The sequence below is a fragment of the Cervus canadensis genome, chromosome 23 (genome assembly GCF_019320065.1).
Source record: "Cervus canadensis isolate Bull #8, Minnesota chromosome 23, ASM1932006v1, whole genome shotgun sequence".
Lineage (NCBI taxonomy): Eukaryota > Metazoa > Chordata > Mammalia > Artiodactyla > Cervidae > Cervus > Cervus canadensis.
This window is the reverse complement of record NC_057408.1, coordinates 41,229,607-41,251,759: the sequence shown is the minus strand read 5'-3', so window position 1 is coordinate 41,251,759 and position 22,153 is coordinate 41,229,607. Positions and strand designations below refer to the sequence as shown.

The 22,153-nt window shown below is 39.1% G+C and overlaps 2 protein-coding genes across 3 annotated transcripts in view; both read right to left on the bottom strand.

Annotated features, from left to right (window-relative positions):
- Positions 1–17: 17 nt before the first annotated feature.
- DSC3 (desmocollin 3) overlaps positions 18–22,153 on the bottom strand; it is a 49,070-nt gene continuing 26,934 nt past the window's right edge. Inside the window, exons 10-17 of one of the 2 annotated variants that reach the window (XM_043443828.1) lie at positions 18,384–18,643; positions 18,133–18,275; positions 16,725–16,949; positions 14,121–14,345; positions 11,146–11,267; positions 2,350–2,607; positions 408–450; positions 185–325 (exon numbers count right to left, since the gene is read on the bottom strand). In XM_043443828.1, coding sequence (XP_043299763.1) covers positions 424–450; positions 2,350–2,607; positions 11,146–11,267; positions 14,121–14,345; positions 16,725–16,949; positions 18,133–18,275; positions 18,384–18,643 — 1,260 coding nt within the window. In that variant the 3' untranslated portion in view covers positions 185–325; positions 408–423. Of the gene's footprint in view, positions 326–407; positions 451–2,349; positions 2,608–11,145; positions 11,268–14,120; positions 14,346–16,724; positions 16,950–18,132; positions 18,276–18,383; positions 18,644–22,153 lie in introns of both variants that reach the window. The other variant, XM_043443827.1, reaches the window with a different exon arrangement.
- DSC1 (desmocollin 1) overlaps positions 205–22,153 on the bottom strand; it is a 154,493-nt gene continuing 132,544 nt past the window's right edge. The window contains exon 17 of the mRNA XM_043443834.1: positions 205–325. The gene's annotated coding sequence lies outside the window, so the exon portion shown is untranslated. The remainder of the gene's footprint in view (positions 326–22,153) is intronic.

Genomic DNA, 22,153 nt, shown 5'->3' with positions numbered 1-22,153 from the left:
TTAGAAAAATTCATACATATTCATAATATCTATATATTGCTAGATATATAGAAATAAATTGAATTGTACAATATCTCTTTTAGAAAGATGAATCTGACAAAGACATGTCTAATTGCAACACTGTAAATTATCTCTTTGTGCATGTTTCTGCTAAGGCAGTAAATTTGGCTTCCAAATTATTTAAAAAGTCAAGACCATCTTCTTCCTGCTTTTCACTGCAGCAACCCACAGAACCGGCTGGAGACCCTCTTCCTTCATAGTTGTATGTAAGGACGTAATCTTGTGATGGCATATGCTCTTCATCCTGATTACACAGATGCAATTTCTGTAAAACAAACAAAAACAGGGGTAGTATTATTGTTTTAAACACACTGAAACCGATAAACATAAAATTTATTTTTATTTACCTTTTATGTTTAATTTTTAACCAGTGTGTCCTCTAATGGATTCCTACATACAAAAAATGCACATGGTTGGTCTATATCACAGCCATACCACAAAGTCAGTACATTTTAAACTTCTAGTAACCCATACAAATAAAAAAATGTATACACATTATATTTAAGTACATTTAAATTACTAAATGTAATATTTTAAATATTAATTAATATTTCATTTAATTAGTAAGTACAATTAAATTAGTATTAAATTAAGGTTTAATTTAACAAATGTTAAATCTTAAAAGTATAAGATTAAATTCTTATCCCTAAATTTTCTATCACCACAAAATGGTGATAACGTGCATAGTTATTTGGAATTTGAGCTTGGATAGTTAAACAGTCCTGATCTGGAGTCATAACTTAGTTTGTCAACTAGCTATATGAATTTGAGCAAGTTACTGAACATCTTTAAGCCTCAGTTTCCTGATTTCTAAAATAAAAATCAGACAATGAGTATCTCACAGGATCATAATTAAATGACAAAATAATAATGCATGAAAAGCACTCTTATTAAACAGCCAGCACACAGTAAATGTTCAATCAACATCAACTAAAATTGCTATTATATGCAGAAATAATGTGGGTAAGGATTACCACATTGTCTTCAGAATCAAGTTTCCAAGAGAGCCAAAACACAGCAAGATAGAAAGATGCACAAACTTTCAGTGAAACTTAAAGATAATCAAGATAACCTACAGTGTAAAAACCAGGCCAGAATAGAGGCCGAGTGATCAGCCACATTCACCCTGGCTGGCTGTCACTGGCCTGTCTGTGAATTTGTCAGACTCCTGAGCTCCCCCCCTTTCTAACCTATCCCTTCTCAAACCCAGAGCGTACTTCCTTGGCTTATGTTAGCAAGCGTCTCTCTTCATGATCATTTTAGCATCACACCCCATTATGAGACATATACATTGGAGAACACCCCTACGAGTGCTTCTTAAGCTTTGCTCCACCTCAATCCACCTCATCTCCTAGACAGCTACTGGCTGTCTAGAAACAGAAACGAGATTAACTCAGTACCAGAAAAAATACTTAATCTAATGGCTCTCTACTCAGGTTGCACATTTCAATCATAGAGGAGATTTAAAAAAAAGAAAAGCCAAACCAATTAAATCAGAATCAGTCAAGGTGAAGCACAGCATTAGCAGTTTAAAAGCTCCCAGTGAATTCTGAGGTGCAGCCATGACTGAAAATCCCTTACTGAACACCTCACATCTTTTACATCCTTGCTTTCCTCTGATTAGCAACCACTATACTTTTGCATGGTGCATAGCTCATTATGGCTTCTCTGGTAGCTCAGATGGTAAAGAATCTGCCTGCAATGTAGGAGACCAGGGTTTGATCCCTGGGTCGGGAAGATACCCTGGAGAAGGGAATGGCAACCCACTCCAATATTCTTGCCTGGGGAATCCCATGGACAGAGGATCCTGGCTAATTTGCATGGTGCTTTTACATGAAAAAAAATAGTTCATACAGATCATATTATCTCATGTTCTTTCTAGAATTCTGTACAGATGCTTCGCTTTCACAGAGAGATGCAGATTTGACTTGGGGATTTTTGTAATTGTGAAGAATGAGATTTTTCCCTCTATTTTTCTATATTAAAAGAGTTTGTGAGATAAACACACACCTAAAAGTGAAATGTAACTTTAGTGAGGAAGAGTAGACTCCTCCAAGTTTCATGAGATTTTAGAAATTAAGAGAAAATGTGACAGATGAAATAAAATCTTTTAACTTAAGTAATGAAACAAAATCAAAGAGCAGGGGCAAAAATAGCCAGAGAGTGAGAGAAAGGATACATTGGAGAATATGAAAAAGAAGTTTCTGAAAATAGATGTTAATCTCAATTTCCTAAAGTTCTCCACTGGGACATTTAAATTGTAGAGACAGAATGCTCAGGGAAACTCACTTCACCAAGACGGGGTTGAGTGAAATTTTGCCACTCGGAGTAAGTGTATCTGGAGTTCTCCATCTCAACAGTGCCTCCTCTGCAGGAGCCCAGGGTGTGATGATGCCCGGCCCCATGGCATGACTCCAAGGTCTGGTGTCCTCCTTTCACCATTTCAATGGTTTCCTGCCCTCCATTTTTGACTCCAGATCCCATAGTACCACAAAAGCCCTGGTTAGCGTTGTTGACTGTCTGGGTCATAAACCCATTGGCAGAACACTGAAATGAAATAAAAGAAGACAATTCATGTCAGTTGGAAATGGAATCAAAGTAAAGTCACAAGAAGGCAAAGGAGAGAACTGGTTTACTCCTAAATATTTTATTCATTCATTCATTCAACAGACATTCATCATTTTCAATTGTGTGCCCAGTCTAGGGCAGACAATGCAAAAATAGAGACATGGTCCCTCAGTGGCCACAATGAGCTCTTACTCCAATGAGGCAGAAAAACAGACAATTACTCTAGGAATGATTACCATGATGTATAGGTGAACACATCAGAGGGCTTTCCTAGTGGCTCGGTTGGTAAAGAATCTGCGTGCAATCAAGAGACCACCCACAATGCAGGAGACCCAGGTTCCATCCCTCGGCTGAGGATATTCCTGGGAGAAGGAAATGGCAACCCACAATAGTATTCCTGCCTGGGAAATCTCATGGATAGAGGAGCCTGGTGGGCTACAGTCCATGGGGTCGCATGAGTCGGACACGATTTAGTGACTACACCACCACATAGGTGAACACAGAATTCTAGAGGGACACAGAGGAAGAGTATGAAAATTCAAACTCAGAGAAACTAAGTGGGACATACTGGGGAAACTCCAGGCTGAGGGACTCCTATTGAAATGGGAGAAAAATACATTATCTGCAAGAAGATCTAGATGAAAAGGCAAATAGAGTTCCTTCAGGGTTCTCAATTACAGCCTGTTGAGAATGGCTACTACCGATGGTTCAGAGAGCGAGAGAGAAGCTGGAGAGGTCAGAAAAGGCTATGCTAAAATTTTTCAGAAAATCTTGAAGACTATCAGTTCAGTTCAGTTTAGTTCAGTTCAATCACTCATCTGTGTCCGACTCTCTGTGACCCAATGGACTGCAGCACACCAGGTCTCCCTGTCCATCACCAACTCCTGGAGTTTACTCGAACTCATGTCCATTGAGTCCGTGATGCCATCCAACCATCTCATCCTCTGTCATCCCCTTCTCCTCCTGCCCTCAATCTTTCCCAGCATCAAGGTCTTTTCCAATGAGTCGGTTCTTCTCATCAGGTGGCCAAAGTATTGGAGTTTCAGCTTCAGCATCAGTTCTTACAATGAATATTCAGGACTGATCTCCTTCAGGATGGACTGGTTGGATCTCCTTGCAGTCCAAGGGACTCTCAAGAGTCTTCTCCAACACCAGAGTTCAAAAGCATCAATTCTTCGGTACTCAACTTCCGTAAGGAAAGTTCAACTCTCACACCCATACATGACTACTGGAAAAACCATAGCTTTGATTAGACAGACCTTTGTTGGCAAAGTAATGTCTCTGCTTTTTTATAAGCTTTCCAGGTTGGGCATAACTTTTCTGCAAAGGAGCAAGCATCTTTTAATTTCATGACTGCAGTCACTATCTACAGTGATTTTGGAGCCCAAAAAAATAGTCTGTCACTGTCTCCAATGTTTCTCCATCTATTTGCAATGAAGTGATGGACCCAGATGCCATGATCTTAGTTTTCTGAATGTTGAGTTTTAAGCCAACTTTTTCACTCTCCTCTTTCTCTTTCATCAACAGGCTTTTTAGTTCTTCGCTTTCTGCCATAAGGGTGGTGTCATCTGCATATCTGAAATTATTGATATTTCTCCCAGCAATCTTGATTCCAGCTTGTGCTTCTTCCAGTCCAGCATTTCTCATGATGTACTCTGCATATAAGTTAAATAAGCAGGGTGACAATATACAGCCTTGATGTACTCCTTTTCCTATTTGGAACCAGTCTGTTGTTCCATGTTCAGTTCTAACAATTGCTTCCTGACCTGCATACAGATTTCTCAGGAGGCAGGTCAGGTGGTATGGTATTCCCATCTCTTTCAGAATTTTCCACGGTTTGTTGTGATCCACACAGTCAAAGGCTTTGGCATAGTCAATAAAGGCGAAGTAGATGTTTTTCTCGAACTCTCTTGCTTTTTCAATGATCCAATGGATGTTGGCAATTTGATCTCTGTTTCTCTGCCTTTTCCAAATCCAGCTTGAAAATCTGGAAGTTCACGGTTCACGTATTATTGAAGCCTAGCTTGGAGAATTTTGAGCATTACTTTGCTAGAGATGAGGGCAATTGTATGGTAGTTTGAGCATTCTTTGGCATTGCCTTTCTTTGGGATTGGAATGAAAACGGACCTTTTCCAGTCCTGTGGCCATTGCTGAGTTTTCCAAATTTGCTGACATACTGAGTGCAGCACTTTCACAGCATCATCTTTTAGGATTTGAAATAGCTCAATTGGAATTCCATCACCTCCACTAGTTTTGTTTTCAGTGATGCTTCCTAAGGCCCACTTGACTTTGCATTCCAGAATGTCTGGCTCTAGATGAGTGATCACACCATCGTGATTATCTGGGTCGTGAAGATCTTTTCTGTACAGTCCTTCTGTGTATTCTTGCCACCTCTTCTTAATATCTTCTGCTTCTGTTAGGTCCATACCATTTCTGTTCTTTATTGTGCACATCTTTGCATAAAATGTTCCCTTGATATCTCTAATTTTCTTGAAGAGATTTCTAATCTTTCCTATTCTATTGTTTTCCTCTATTTCTTTGCATTGATCACTGAGGAAGACTTTCTTATCTCTCCTGGCTATTCTTTGGAACTCTGCATTCAAATGGGTATATCTTTCCTTTTCTCCTTAGCCTTTTGAGTCTCTTCTTTTCATAGCTGTTTGTAAAGCCTCCTCAGACAACCATTTTGCCTTTTTGCAGTTCTTTTTCTTGGGGATGGTCTTGATCACTGCCTCTTGTACAATGTCATGAACCTCCATTCATAGTTCTTCAGGCAGTCTGTCTATCAGATCTAATCCCTTGAATTTATTTGTCACTTCCACTGTATAGTTGTAAGGGATTTGATTTAGGTCATACCTGAATGGTCTAGTGTTTTTCCCTACTTTCTTCAATTTAAGTCTGAATTTGGCAATAAGGAGTTCATGATCTGAACCACAGTCAGCTCCCGGTCTTGTTTTTGCTGACTGTATAGAGCTTCTCCATCTTTGGCTGCAAAGAATATAATCAGTCTGATTTTGGTATTGACCATCTGGTGATGTCCATGTGTAGAGTTTTCTCTTGTGTTGTTGGAAGAGGGTGTTTGCTATGACCAGTGCATTCTCTTGGCAATACTCTGTTAGCCTTTGCCCCTGCTTCATTCTGGACTTCAAAGCCAAATTTGCCCATTACTCCAAGTGTTTCGGAGAAGGCAATGGTAACCCATTCCAGTATTCTTGCCTGGAGAATCCCATGGATGGAGGAGCCTGGTGGGCTGCAATCCATGGGGTCACTAAGAGTCAGACACGAGTGAGCAACTTCACTTTCACTCTTCACTTTCATGCATTAGAGAGGAAATGGCAACCCACTCCAGTGTTCTTGCCTGGAGAATCCCAGGGACAGGGGAGCCTGGTGGGCTGCCGTCTATGGGGTCGCACAGAGTCGGACACGACTGAAGCGACTTAGCAGCAGCAGCCAGGTGTTTCTTGACTTCCTACTTTTGCATTCCAGTCCCCTATGGTGAAAAGGACATTTTTGGGGGGTGTTAGTTCTGGAAGGTCTTGTAGGTCTTCATAGAACCATTCAACTTCAGCTTCTTCTGCATTACTGGTCAGGGCATAGACTTGGATTACCGTGATATTGAATGGTTTGCCTTGAAAACGAAGAGAGACAGTTCTGTCGTTTTTAAGACTGCATCCAAGTACTGCATTTCAGACTCTTTTGTTGACTGTGATGGCTACTCCATTTCTTCTAAGAGATTCCTGCCCACAGTAGTAGATATAATGGTCATCTGAGTTAAATTCACCCATTCCAATCCATTTTAGTTCACTGATTCCTAAAATGTCAATGTTCACTCTTGCCATCTCCTGTTTGACCACTTCCAATTTGCCTTGATTCATGGTCCTAATATTCCAGGTTCCTATGCAATATCGCTCTTTACGACATCGGACTTTCCTTCCATCACCAGTCACATCCACAACTGGGTGTTGTTTTTGCTTTGGCCCTGTTTCTTCATTCTTTCTGGAGTTAGCCCTCCACTGATCTCCAGTAGCATATTGGGTACCTACCAACATGGGGAGTTCATCTTTCAGTGTCCTGTATTTTTGCCTTTTCATACTGCTCATGGGGTTCTCAAGGCAAGAATACTCAAGTGGTTTACCATTCCCTTTCCCAGTGGAGCATGTTTTGTCAGAACTTGAAGACTATGGGGACTCAAAATAGGGTTTTAATAACAGGCAGGGGCCTTTTTTGTTTTTGTTTTGCAGCACTAGGTCTTAGTTGCGGCAAGAGGAATCTTTGTTTTGGCATGCAGGAACTTTAGTTGCAGCATGTGAACTCCTTGCAGCATGCAGGATCTAGTTACCTAACCAGGGATCTAACCTGGACTCCTTGCATTGGGAGTGTGGAGTCTTAGCCACTAGACCACTTGGAAGTCCCAAGTGACATATTTTTTCTAAATAATATTAGACAACAATGTGAAAGACAATACAAAGGAGACAAGTTTAGTGTCATGGATATCAGAGAAGTCACAAATAATTCTAGGTGAAAAATAACAAGGATATAAACCAAAGTAGAAACAGTGATGATTAAAAGAAGAGGATGGACACCATAGAGAGCTTACTGGTGGTTGGATGGATGAGGCAGCACAGGGAAGGGTCAGGAGTTACTCTTATGTGTCCTGCTTGTACAACTAGATAGATGGCATAATTCCCAGAAATGAAGGATGCACTTGTGGGTGAGAGGAGGGTGAGCAAGTCAATTTTGGACATGGTAAACTTGAGAAACCTGTGGATATCCAAGATGAGTATATGAGAATGTGGTCTGGAGCTCAGGTGAGAGACCTGAGCTGAAGTGTAATTCTGGGAGTCACTTCCATGTAGCGGGGAGCTGAAACCATGGGAGTAAATGATCTCATCCAGAGAAAACTACAGACTGAAAAAAAACAAGCTAAGAATAGAATGACAAGAAAAAGCATGTTTTAGGGGGCGGATAAAGGAATTAGAGCTGTAACAGAATTGATCTGGAATAGCCACTGAGATAATATAGAACCAAAAAGGTGAGACTCTGAAGCTAAGAGAGGATTAGGGTAAGGTCAGTGGTGCAGAAAAAATCCATGTAGGGTAAGAGCTGGCTCAAATAAAGTAAGCACCCATGAGAGTCAAGTAAAAAGGTGGTCAGTGGTGATCCTTGGCAGGAAAATTTCCTGAGTGCTGAGTGAACAGGACTACAGTCAGAGAAACTAAGTAAAAATCTTTCTCTCAAAAAAATCAGTTTCAAAGAAAAAGAAATACAGAGAGATCTAGGGGAGGACAGAGTCAAGAGAATGTTTAAAAATGGAAAAGATTTAATTAAACATTAACTTAATGGTGGAACTACACATCAACCCTCCAGGCCATAGAGGAGAACCTGAGTTATAGCAAATTACAACCTTGGTGTATCCATTCAAATTGTAAACCTTCACTTTCATGACAACACCTCCAGTATAAATAGGCACCGTTATGTCATCTTCTTACCAATTTATTTTTTATATTGAATAGGCAGGGTCTCTATCAAAGCAAAAATTTTCAACTTCAGATGATTTACTGAATCTGAAACATATCCATAAAAGTCATATATACTATTTCACTGCCTTGGGAAAAAAATACAAGTAAAGAGAACTGAAAAGTAGCCATTTGGTGGCACTGCTACCCTAGATTTTTTGTTTAGGTTGTTGCTACAGTAAAATTCTATTACAAAAAAAAAAAAAAAATTCTTATTATCAAATCCTCTTGATGGCATGAGTTAGTCATTATAAGTACATGCTCAGAGATCCTATTGTGAGGCTAATGAAAGGGGAATTGGAAATAAACTAAAATCAAACCTGAACCCACATGCTCTCTAATCTCGGCTCCTTCCTACCCACCTCCAAGGACCTCCCTCAAGTTTATTCTCGCGGGGTATCAACAACTCCTTCTCCACATCAAGGATTTTCAGATTTGCCTTTCCAGTTTTGATATTTTACCCAGCTCGTAACCCCATGTGAATGCCTTTGACTTAAAGTCAGATCTAAAGTTGCCATCTTTACTCACTGCATTAAAATAAGTTTACAGATAAACTGTGGAATATTGTTGCATTTTGTAAAAATATGCCGAAAATTATATACTGGTATAAAATTAATAATTTCAAGTCCTTTTGAGGAGTGCTGGTAACAGAGATCAGGTAAATAGGTGTGAGTATGTTATAGCGAAGCGGCTGATCAAAGTCACTGACTCCAGCATCAAATGGCAAAGAAAAAACAGTGAGTACAACTCAGTCATTCCCTTCCTAGACATAAAATAAGAAGTTACTATGAGTAAAATAGGGATAAGAAATATTTTAAATATATAAATAAGATTGTTTACCACCAACCATGGTGCAGTGGTAAAAGAATCCATAGGCCAACGCAGGAGATGCAGGAGATGTGGGTTTGATCCCTGGGTCGGGAAGATCCCTAGAGAAGGAAATGGCAACCCACTCCAGTATTCTTGCCTGGAAAATCCCATGGACAGAATAGCATGGCAGGCTAGAGTTGACAGGGTCACAAGGAGTCAGACATGACTGAGCACTCAAGATGGTTTACTTTTAAATAACCAAATAAAAAGTAGAGTCAGTGTGACAGAAGCTATAAGCCAGGGACAATGACTTTATATCAGGCCTTTTCTACATCTCAGGGTGAATATAGATATTTCTTATCAACTGTTTTTCTTTCACTTCCTTCCCACTATCAGATAAAATCATAACTCACTATGTTTGACTTGCCTGCATGAGGAACCCTGTAATTATTTCTCCATTCATAAAATAGATTTAGTCCCTAGTCCTCGACTCATACTCTCTGGGCTTCCCTGGTAGCTCAGCTGGTAAAGAATCTGCCTGCAATGCAGCAGACCCCAGTTCAATTTCTGGGTTGGGAAGATCCCCTGGAGACGAGATAGGCTACCCACTCCAGTATTCTTGGGCTTCCTTGGTGGCTCAGTTGGTAAAGAATCTGCCTGCAATGTAGGAGACCTGGGTTCAATCCCTGGGTTGGAAAGATCCCCTGGAGAAGGGAAAGGCTACCCATTCCAATATCCTGACCTGGAGAATTTCAAGGACTATAAAGTCCATGGGGTCACAAGGGTCAGACACGACTAAGCAATTGCAACCCCATCGACTCTAGCCTGCCAGGCTCCTCTGTCCATGGGATTTTCCAGGCAAGAATACTGGTGTGGATTGCCGTTTCCTCCTCTAGGGATCATCCTGACCCAGGGATCAAACCCACGTCTCCTGCATCTCCTGCTTTGGCAGGTGGATTTTTTACCACTGCACCATGGTTGGTGGTCAACAATATTTCTTATTCATCCATATTTTAATTTTCCCATAATCATTATTCTAGAAGAGCTATCTAGCTCATGCTGAAACTACCAAAAGATCCCAATTATTTATCCTCCCCAGCCCTGTGTCTTCCCGATCTTGTTGGTCAGCGTACCAGCTGAGCATCACACTGCTTACATTATGCCACTTTCATGCAAAAAAGCCGTGACTAGCTCTCCCTTATCAAGAAAATAAATCCAAAACCCTTAGTGCGGCATATAAAAGTCTCATACCCCACTGCTTTTTTATTACATCTTCTTCCTCCGGAACCTAATTCAAGTGTCAAATCTCTATTCCAGAACATCATTTCTTCCATTTTAAAGCAATTTATGTCCTATTTGTTGAATAATCCCTAAACTTTGCCATTTCCTGTTTTCATTCATTAGGCTGTTGTTCATATCTTCACTTTCAAGCCCTTCCTATTCTTTAAGTTACAGACTAACCTGTGAATCTTCCACCAGGCCTTTCTGTTTGATCCAGACATCATGAATATACTTACGCAGCATCCGTATCTTTGAACTCCACCTGTACCCTAACAAATTGGTGCTGTTTATTGTCCTGTTCCTATTTAGTTTTCCCACATGAGTAGATTCAATTTTTCATAAAGTGCAATCTTTTTGAGGGGAGAATATGCCTTATAAGAACTCTTTCATATATTTCCTCCAAAAGAGAAGCGTAGCGCCAAGCACCGCAGATATGTAAGAAAAAATAGTGGCAGTTATCTTCTAATCTAAACCCATCCCCACACACATACATTTATTAAAACACATGTATCTTTTTTTGTATTTTCTTAGTTTGCGTTCTCAGCAAGCTTTTCCTATTATAAATGGTCAAAGAGTGAGATAAACAGATAATATCTGAAAATATACATTGTAGAGAGCAGTCCAAAAGACTGCTCTTATAGTAAATTCACATCAAAGAAGTCGTAGTAAATCATAACACGAGAAGTGGAAAAAAGATAACTAAAACAATGTATCTGGTGTAAGATGTTAAATAAATGCCACTACATAAGTATTAGAATATTGGCAGATAAAATATTTATGCCTACAAAATCTGACCAAATTAAGAAAATAAATTAACTCCTAAATTTTGTAGTAACTTCATAAGGATGAGTTAAAGAAATTATGCAAAATACTCAGATATAAATATCCATTTTTTAAAAAAATTACTTACCACCTTATCATCTCCAGGTGCTTCTGTGTTTGATATAATTAGATTTTGCTGGGCCAAATCTTCAGGAAAACCTTTTTTATTTCTGGCACTAATAACTCCACACACTAAAGTTAGCAATATAGCTGAGTTAAAAACAAAAACAAAAAAAAAAGTTTAACATGCATAGAATAAAATGCTCATCTTTTATTTCTTATTAGCTAAGATACACAAGAAGAAAATAAGACACTGAACATGGTGTCCCACAGATGACCTTGGCCTTTCTAAAGAAATAGGCCTTGATTTAGCTTACTTTTAAAATTTAAAGTAATTATATTTATATATTGATTACAGCCGTCTTTAAGAGTTTGAATTCCACCCACCATTTAAGTATTTCAAATCATGAATTTTTTAAAAATTAATGACTTTTATTTAGACAAAGACTTTAAAGAGATTTACTGACTCACAAAAGAATGGTTTGCCAATGTGAAAATATAACAAAACAGACTCTCCTCCCACCACCACCCACCCCAAAATAGAGTTATCTCCCCAGGTATCTTAATTAAACTTACTTTGTAATTTGCCTATTCAGAATTCTCATTCTACCTCATAATTGTATGAAGCTGGAATATGTGATAATAAAACTAATAGCAACAACAACAACAATTCTTTACAAAATTCAATAAGCCTTCATACCAAGGACTGCCAACCTACAGCCCTGAATCCAGCCCACCATGCTATATATCACTCATGAGCTGTGGTTTTTATATTTTTAAATGACTGAAAAAATTCAAAAGAATAATAGTTTATTACATGTGAACACTATATGAAATTCAAATTTTAATGTCCATAAATCAAGTTCTAATGGAACACAGTTATGCCAGTGGTTTAAATATTTTCTATGGCTGCTCTCTTGCTACAAGAGCAGATGTGATTAGAAACCATATGATCTGGCCCTTTACAGGGGCTTCCTCTGGTGGCTTAGATGGTAAAGAATCCACCTGAAATGCAGGAGACCCAGGTTCAATCCCTGGGCCTGGAAGATCCCCTGGAGGAGGAAATGGAAAGTGGACCAACTCCAGTTACCTGTGGCCCTTTGTTACTTTTCCAGCTCCATTTCTCACTCTTCTTCCCTCATCCCCTACTCTCAAGCCACTTCAAGCTCCTCGCTTTCCTTGATTTCTCCAAGCATTCCCTCACCTTAGGCCCTCTGAACTGACTTTCCCCTCTTGGCTGATTCTTTCACCTCTTTCAAAAATCATCAAGAATAACCTTCTCACTTAGGCTGGCCCAACCATCTATTGAAAATGACCATCACTAACATCCAACCCCACCCTCACCCATACACACTCTACCCCACTATAGACCCTAATTATCTGGCTCTATTTTTCCCTCCAGGGTGTTTAATTTATTTATCACTTTACTGTCACAAGGAAGACTTTGTTTTGGTTTATTAATTTTCATCTGCTTTGTTCACTGATGAAACCCAAGCACCTAGACACTTCCAATATATAATAGGTGCTCAACATATATTGGGCTTCCCTGATAGCTCAGTTGGTAAAGAATCCACCTGCAATGCAGGAGACCCCAGTTTGATTCCTGGGTCAGGAAGATCCTCTGGAGAAGGGATAGGCTACCCAGTCCAGTATTCTTGGGCTTCCCTTGTGGCTCAGCTGGTAAGAAAGGAAAGGCTACCCACTCCAGTATTCTGGCTTGGAGAATTCCATGGACTGTATAATCCATGGAATCACAAAGAGTTGGACACAACTGAGTGACTTTCACTTTCTCTTTTTCAACATATATTAATATTTATTTTGTTGAGTTGATGAAAAACAATGAACACGTTAAAAATGTACCATGCATTGCTTCATATGCATTAACTTAGTGAATCTTCAGTGTTACCCCATAAAATAGCTATTATAGGGCTTTCCTGGTGGCTCAGTGGTAAAGAATCCACCTGCCAATGCAGGAGACATGGGTTCAAACCCTGGTTCAGGAAGATCCCGCATGCTGTGGGACAACTAAGCCCATGAGCCACAATTACTGAACCCATGTTCTACAGCCCGTGAGTGGCCACTACTGAGTCCACATGCCACAATTACTGAAGCCCATGCCCTAGAGCCCATGCTCCACAACAAGAGAATACACGCAATGAGGAACCTGGGCACTGAATAGAGAGTAGCCCCCACTCACTGCAACTAGAGAAAAACCCCCAGGCATGCGGCAACGAACACCCAGCACAGCCATAAATAAAGATAAATAAAACTTTTTAAAAAATGAATAAGAAAATAAGCTACTACAATCATCCCCTTTACAGAGGAGGAAACTGAAGCACAGCAAAAAGGAACTTGCCCCACATAACATGGCTTAAAAATAATACAGCCAGGGTCCGAAACCAGACAGTCTGGTTCCAGAGTCTTACTCTTAACCACTAGTCCTATTACAGAATAAAGGAACAACAGCTAAAATAGACTAAAGGACTGAATGGAAATGAAAAGACAAGGAAAAACATGGCACCATTGGGAACTACACAACTGGTGAGAAGGAGGTTAACAGAATTTAATAAACATGGCAGGGTACACCTAAGAAGAAATACTGCTGTGATTTGAACATCTCCCACAAATCTGCAACTGAAACGAAATGATGTAAAATGCAAGTGGCTTTTGGTGGACTCGCATGTGGCAGAAGTTTTCAGATTGTTTGATTTGACCTTAAAAGGGGTAGTACGAGGACCAAGAAATAAAAGCTACACAATGACAGGTTTGGCACGATCTAAGGAATTTTCAACGGTTCTGTCCCAGTATGAAGTCTCTGATCTCAAACAGGATCTTGCTACCTCTCACAGAAAAGAGGCAATCAGAACTCAGAAAATAACACAAAAAGAATTTGTAAAGGGGACTCATGTCTGATGGATGGTTGGACAAGATTTCTTTTTAAAGACATTTTCTTGCACTCATATTTATCTTTTATGTTAACACTGGGTAAATAAAGGGACTTACAGAAAAGTAGTGCTATGCCCAGAAGTATGGCAAGGATCGCCCATTTGCCAAGTATCACGTCCGCACTCCGCGCAGCAGCCCGGCATTGAACGGGGTTAGTACAATCACAGAGGTTCACTCTCAAGGTTTTTGTTGCAGATAGCCCTGCTCTGTCTTTTACGGCAACAGGAATGAAATATTCTTGAAATTGGGCATTTTTCTGATATGCAAGACGGGCAGCTGTATCTGAAAGAAAACAAAGGAATTAGGAATTATATTTTTAATGAACATTGGTTCCTCCTTTAAAATCTGTTCTACCACCTCTATTTTTTTAAAGATATCATTCTCGGGGAACCACCTGCCATGTGAAAATGGATAAAAAAAGATGACGATCTTCAACCTTTTCAAGCACTAATATCACCCTATATATGTCACCCACTGTAACTTTTTAGAAGAGAGGCTTAAAGAAATAACTTGGCATTGCAGTGACCCAGTAGCATTTCAGCAATATTTAATATCCCCTTATCTCTTCCCTAATCAACAAGCTAATGACACTAGATTGGCTCTTGACATACACTCTAAGCATTTCTCTAAAGTAGCAGGTTACGGTACTCATAAAAATTTAACACCAATAGGTACACATAACAGATGCCCTACGTTCATATTCTCTTAATCATTTACCTCCTGGTACCTGTCCACTGTCTTTAAGTATAAGACAATTTTTCAGAACACAACAGACCCTTCGTTAATAGCGCCTTCCCTCTGGAAGTAATCTCAATACCAGAAAGCTAATGAACATCCCCCAGACTAGGTATAAGGCTCACATCAGCATGGATATAGTTATATCCTAACAACATAAATTTCTATCAACTGTGATATTTCCCCCATGATCTTGTTACCTTATTTCAATGATCCATATTATCAACTGACCAAAAGTTCCACACACTTTCAATGGCAATGACAATCTTTTGGGGTTTGTAATAAATGAAATGACAAAATACTGCAATGTACCTCCTGGAAGTGATCTGTAATGTTTAAGCGTTTCTTAAATGCACTGTTAGAGCTATTAAGAACTTCAAAGATTTCTGGCTGTACCTCAGACCCAAAGCTCCCCAGAGGAATGTGAATTACCACTGAGGGTTATTTGGAACTTTTGCAGGATTATATTGTGTCGTAAGTAAAACCTTTCAAATCCCTCTTGTCCCTCAAGACCATAAGCTGAGCCATATCCATGTCTCATTCATTCATATTAGTGCAGCAGCCTCTGACTTTCCTTGCCATTCAACTCTGTCCTCTTCAGATTACCCTCCTAATTGTTATCCCTGTCACTTCTTTAAAGACATAAATCCAACACAGCATTGCCTTGCATGCATACTCTCAATGCATACCTGCTGTCACCAGCCATACAAAGGTCAGTCTGGCTGGTACAGAAGGCCCTTCACCACCAGATTCCATCCTTCTTCCTGCCAAGCTCTCGGCATTCCTACTAAAACCTTCTAAACTCTGACAATGCCAATGCTTACTTATTGTCCTGGTATTTCCTTTTTTATGCATACTTATTGATTATTGATTAAACAAACATTTATTAAGCAGTTAGTATCTACTAAGCACAGGACTAGGTGCTGGAAATACACAGATGGGTTACAAATGTTCTGAGGAAGTCATGTATTAGAGCAGAAAGGTAAACAGATAATAATACAACATGAAGATTATATGTAGACAGAATAGGTGGATAGTAGGTTTTTCCATAAATATTATGAATTAATACCAAGCTAAGAAGTGGGAGGGCTTCCCAGATGGCTCAGTGGTAAAGAATCCACCTGCCAAAGCAGCAGATGCAGATTCAATCCTTCCTTCTCGGGATCCTTCTCAGATCCCCTGGAGAAGGAAATGGCAACCACACCAGTATTCTTGCTTGGGAAATTCCATGGACAGAGGATCCTGGCAAGCTGCAGTCCATGGGGTCACAAAAGAATCAGACATGACTCAGCGACTAATCAACAACAACAACAAAGAAGTGGGAAGGAGGTATTCTAGGCAGAAGGAACAGCATATGCAACAGTCAAATTGCATGAAAGAGCATAGTATAGTAACAAAACAGTAGTGACCTATGACCGTAACACAGAAAACTGCACCCTCTAGAAACTATCATTGTACGAAGTTGCGCTACAGGCTTCAGTGGCTGGCCTCTGTCCATAGCCTACCATGTTTCCTTCCAGAACATCACAGAGTGCTTATCCCATATGCCCAGATAGCTCATTTCCAGAGTTTGCTTACACTAAAGTTTAAGGTGCCCATCTTCTGTTTTTTCTTCATCTTACTGTAGTTACTTCAAAAACACAGCAAAAGCAACTTGTTTTAATAATAAGTTGCCCAAAGTTTAACAAGGATTTTTATCTTTGTTGTAAATGCAAATTTTGCCTTCATAGAAATTATGAGTTTTTTTCATTTTATGTATTAATACAATATATAACACAGGCCCCATACAATATTTGCAAAAGTTAAAGTTAGCCTTCTAAAATCTGCTCATGAGAACCCATTTTACATTATGCTTCATGTGAATATAACAGTAAGTCCATCTTCAGTTATTTCAGAGCATACAAATCATTATTTTTCATAAAATACCATTAACTCTGGTGATCGTCCATAGTCTGTTGATTTCTGGAGAAGTGTTTGCCAAGCTGAAGTAAAATGGAGCACCGTTGCTGGAATCGTCATGATCAATAGCCGAAATGTCAACATACTCCATGTTTGTTTTGCAAATGACTAGGTAATCTTGAAGTATTTCTGGTGGATTATCATTCACATCTTCAATGCTCACTGCGAGGGTTCCAGTACATGATCTACCATCTAGGAAGAAAGAAAAAAAGTTGAGTGTAGTTCGCAGTTTTTTAAGAAAAAAAAAATAATAAGCTAAATTCTAAATATGTGTGGGTTTTTAAATTTTTTTAATTTTATTATTTACGGCCATGCTGGGTCTTCATTGCTTGCACATGGGCTTTCTCTAGTTGTGACAAGCCAAGGCCACTCTCTAATTAGTGCACAGGCTTCTCATTGCAGCAGATTCTCTGGCTGCAGAGCATGGACTCTGGGTTACGTGGGCTCATTAGTTGTGGCACACAGACTTAGTTGTCCCACAACATGTGGGATCTTCCCAGACCAGTCCCCTGCATTGGCAGGCAGATTGTTTTTTTTACTACTGAGCCACCAGGGAAGCCTCTGGGGTTTTTTTAATAAATAAACTGATAATTAGAGAAAATGGCAAGTAGGAAGGTAAGTGGATAAATGAAACCTGTAGAGCATCTAAAATGACTACTGTGCTGCTGATAGTATCAGACGTAACTGCCCATAAACTTTGGGATACAAAGATAAAGAAGGCATTGTTTCATGTCACCAAGCAGTTTCACCTTGTTTTATGGTTAAGGTAAATAGAAACAATCTTTAAAGTAATTTCTCTATATACTCTATATATATTTATATATATATTTATATATATACTCTATATACTTGGTGGCTCTGATGGTAAAGAATCTGCTTGCAATGCAAGAGACCTGGGTTTGATACCTGGGTTGAGAGATCCCCTGGAGAAGGAAATGGCTACCCCCTCCAGTATTCTTGCCTGGAGAATCCCATGGATAGAGGAGCCTAGCAGGCTACAGTCCATGGGGTCACAAAGAATAGGACATGACTGAGTGACTAAGACTTCACTTTCAGCACAAGAATATGGGCTTCTCAGGTGGTGCAGAGGTAAGGAACCCACTTGCCAGTGCAGGAGACACAAGAGACTCGGGTTTGATCCCTGGGCCAGGAAGATCCCCTGGAGAAGGAAATGGCAACCCACTCCAGTATTCTTGCCTGGAAAATCCCATGGACAGAGGAGCCTGGTGAGCTACAGTCCATGGGGTCCCAAGAGTAGGATAAAACTGAGCACACACACACACATATAGCACTAAAGAGATTCTGCTCAAAAATAACTGCAGTTTATACTCTAACTCTTCTATAATACCCCAGATGTTATAAACTCGTGTTTTACCTTGATCTAGTGCCATGACTGTAATATTATACAACTCATTTCTGGGAGTTATAACCTCCCTGTCCAAGATTTTGGAAGTCTCTACTGAGCCTGAACGTTCATTAATGGTGATCCACTCTTTAGGATCATGCAATATTTTGTACCTGTTAATAAAAAATAAAAATTATTTTAGCACTACAAAATGTATTGATATATTAGTGTCCAATTATTACAAATACATTATAAGTATGTGGTTATAGATTTCTTTGTACCTTAAACCACTGGCACTTTTAGTTTCAGGGTCATATGCCTTATAGCCATTGATCTTTGAACCCACTGCAGAGTTTTCTTTAATCCGTATATACTGGACTTCAGGGCTGCATTCAGGCCCTTCATCCTGATCCTTCACATGAACTGTGACCATGGCTCTGTTCATGGTTGTCATCCTGAGTGCAACATCTCTAGTAAATGGAGCTTCATTGGTCACTCCAATTTCCAGGACCATTTGATGGTTTTCTTCATAATTCAGTGGCTTTCAAAAAAAAAGGAAAAGTATATCAACATCAGTGGAAAATACATTTGGTATTTCAAATAACAAGTGAACTTTTGTCACTATAAACAGTGCTGCATAAATTCTGTGCTCCCATTTAGCCAATATTGACTTTCATCCTTCACTAAAGAGAGAGGTGATTTTTCACTATGCTTTTAGCAAAAGAGGCCTGAAAGTTGTGGAATCCAATTCCTAAAATACTTCTATAGCTCATTCTTACTAAGGGAAAATATTCTGAACCTGAAGATAATACAAAACCAGGACAGAATTCTGGCCTTGTTTAGAAGATGAACTTAAGGGTCATCTGACTCGTGGACAATGTTCAACTTACTATTAATATTTTCTTCTGACAAGGGCTCTTATAAAATTAGACGTTGACTTGCAACTGAGATGGTGCAGTGATTTTATCTCTGATATAAACCATATTTCAAATACATGTTTGAATTGTCCTATAAGGTATGCAACTGAGCAATATTTATTTCAGCTTTTTCTTGTAACAAAATTCACACAGGTTCTCATTTCTTCTTAGAAATCTGCTTTGGCTTTTTGCCAATTCCCTCTTTGTAGAGTAAGATTTTTACCCCTGTTCATCAGCTATTTGCATGAAAATTTTATTTTTGACAATTTGAGAATTATACTTTGGTATCACCTGTAGTTTATCCAAAGAAATTATCACAGTGAAAATGCGCAGGAGGTGGTGCTAGCAGTAAAGAACTCACTGCCAATGCAGGAGATGTAAGGGACACAGGTTTGATCCCTGTGTTGGAAAGATCCCCTGGAAGAAGGCATGGCAACCCACTTTAGTATTCTTGCGTGGAGAATCACATGGACAGAGGAGTCTGGCGGGCTATGTTCCAAAGGGCGGCAAACAGTCAGATGCAACTGAAGCGACTTAGTATGCACACACCCAAGAAAAATATATGTGCTAATTGGTACTATTATTATCATCATCCCCATTTTACAAAGCAGGAAAATGGAGAAGAGAAAATAAATTGATTTTCCCATCGCCAAAAGAAACTCATTTGCACTAGAGTTTGAAGCCATGTAGGCTGGTTTAAGTCCATATTCCTAACCACCCCACTATAATTCTGTTTTTGTTTTTGTTTTTGTTTTTAATATCTATGTCTTTTTTTTTTTTTGCTTTTTTTTCCATTTATTTTTATTAGTTGGAAGCTAATTACTTTACAATATTGTAGTGGTTTTTGTCATACATTGACATGAATCAGCCATGGATTTACATGTATTCCCCATCCCGATCTCCCCTCCCACCTCTCTCTCCACTGGATTCCTCTGGGTCTTCCCAGTGCACCAGGCCCGAGCACTTGTTTCATGCATCCAGCCTGGGCTGGTGATCTGTTTCACCCTAGATAATATACATGTTTCGATGCTGTTCTCTCGAAATATCCCACCCTCGCCTTCTCCCACAGAGTCCAAAATTCTGTTCTGTATAATTCTGTTTAATTGATTCGCCAGCCTGTGAAATCTTTTGAGCCAATTCTTTCATTACAGCTGATTTATATACAGCAAATCAAGCTAAATCTAGAAAACACTATTTTACTGTACTGTAAAAATAAAGCATTTCTCTTTTTTAAAATTGAAGTATAGCTGATTTATAGTGTTGTATTAATTTCTGCTATACAGCAAAGTGATTCAGTTATATGTACACATGGTTTTTTATATTCTTTTCCATAGTGGTTTATCTCAGAATGTTGAATATTATTCCCTGTTTTATACAGTAAGACCTTGTTGTTTATCCATTCTATACAAAATAGTTTGCGTCTACTAACCTCAAACGCCGAGTCCATCCTTCCTCCTCTCCTCCTCCCCCTTGCAATTGCGTTTGTTTGTTCTCTATGTTAGAACAATTTTTCTTTGATTCTTTTTCTGCTTATTAAATAATCACTGGCTAAACATTAAGCAAAATCAAAACTGAAGAGCAAAATTTTTGGTTTAAACCTTTCTCCACATCTCCACACCTGAGTATTATCAAGTTGAGATACTAATGTGTTGTGCTTCAGTCACGTCCAACTCTTTGCGACCCTATGGACCATAGCCCACCAGGCTTCTCTGTCTTTTACATCTCCTGGATTGGCAGGCGGGTTCTTTACCCCTAGCACCACCTAGGAAGCATACTAATACTATTCCAATAAGAAGTCAAAAAAATTTCTGAATCTTAGAATCTGCAAAATGCATGTGAAACTCTTTTGACTCTCTTATTAAAAGCCCAGAAAATGTATCACCAAGAGAGAAAAAGGATTGATATCTGTTTATTTGTTGCTAGTGAACACTATCTCACAAATTGCATGCATTGCTATGGTCATGCTGAGAGTTAGAGCATCTGCTGGCAATGAGAAATGGATAGAAATTTAGAAAACAGCTGCTGCCCTGGAGGAGGTGCAGTTGTTTGATCTAGAGTTACTTGCTATAAGCCCTAGAGTTTCTTTACGTAATTTTTTTTTCTTTACGTAATTTTTAAGGCCCACGCTAGATATTGCCTAAGTAGCTTAAAGTCTCCAAAATTAGAAATCTGGTGAGATGAAACAATGATTAATGAAGAATTATGAATTCTCCTCAACCACAGAGTATCTTCTTGTTTCATCAATTGAAAAAAATTGTCCTAAAATATTCCATAATATCCCTTACCTGCACTAAGATGCTAACAACTCCCTAGAAAATATAATGTTGTGAAGATGGAACTAAAGATGCTCTGTGCTAAAATGACCAAGGGAAAAAAAGTCACAAAGTTGAAAGAATAACAGTGAATATTAGTATTAAATATATTATTAAAACAACTATAATTCAGCTGGGAAAAATATGACCAAGCAGTAGAAGGGGGTGACAGAGGATGAGATGGTTGGATGGCATCACTGACTCAATGGGCATGAGTTTGAGTCAACTCCAGGAGACAGTGAAACACAGGGAAGCCTGGCATGCAGTTCATGGTGTCACAAAGAGTCAGACCCGACTTCGCCAATGAACAACAACAAGTTGGAGTCAAAGAAACATAGACTCAGATTCTGTCTCTACAACATCCAAGCAGTGTCACTTTGTGTAGGTGTCTTAATGTATCTGAGACTAAGTTTTCTCTTCTGTACAGTTCTCAGAATGACATTTAACATTAGTGCACACAGTAAGTGCTTTGCACTACAAGACAATTTTCTTTCTTGTTCTGGGTTAGGAACACAAAACAAAGGGTCTTTCCCGAAAGACCTAGAATGTAGTAGTGCAACCAACAGTACAATATATAGAACAAAGAATATGTTTATTCAGTGCTGTTTGAGGTAATACTATATCTCATCCTCAATATCACCTTTTAAAAAGGCCAACTACACCCAGGCTTATATTCAAAAAAGAAAGAGTGAGAACAGTATGAGCTGCTAGATTATATCATTTAACTGTTGGTAAAGGAATTGGAAATATTTATCCTAGACAAGGTAAGTGTCAAAGGACATAAAAGCCTTTTCAAAATATTATACCTGTTCTGTAAAGCAT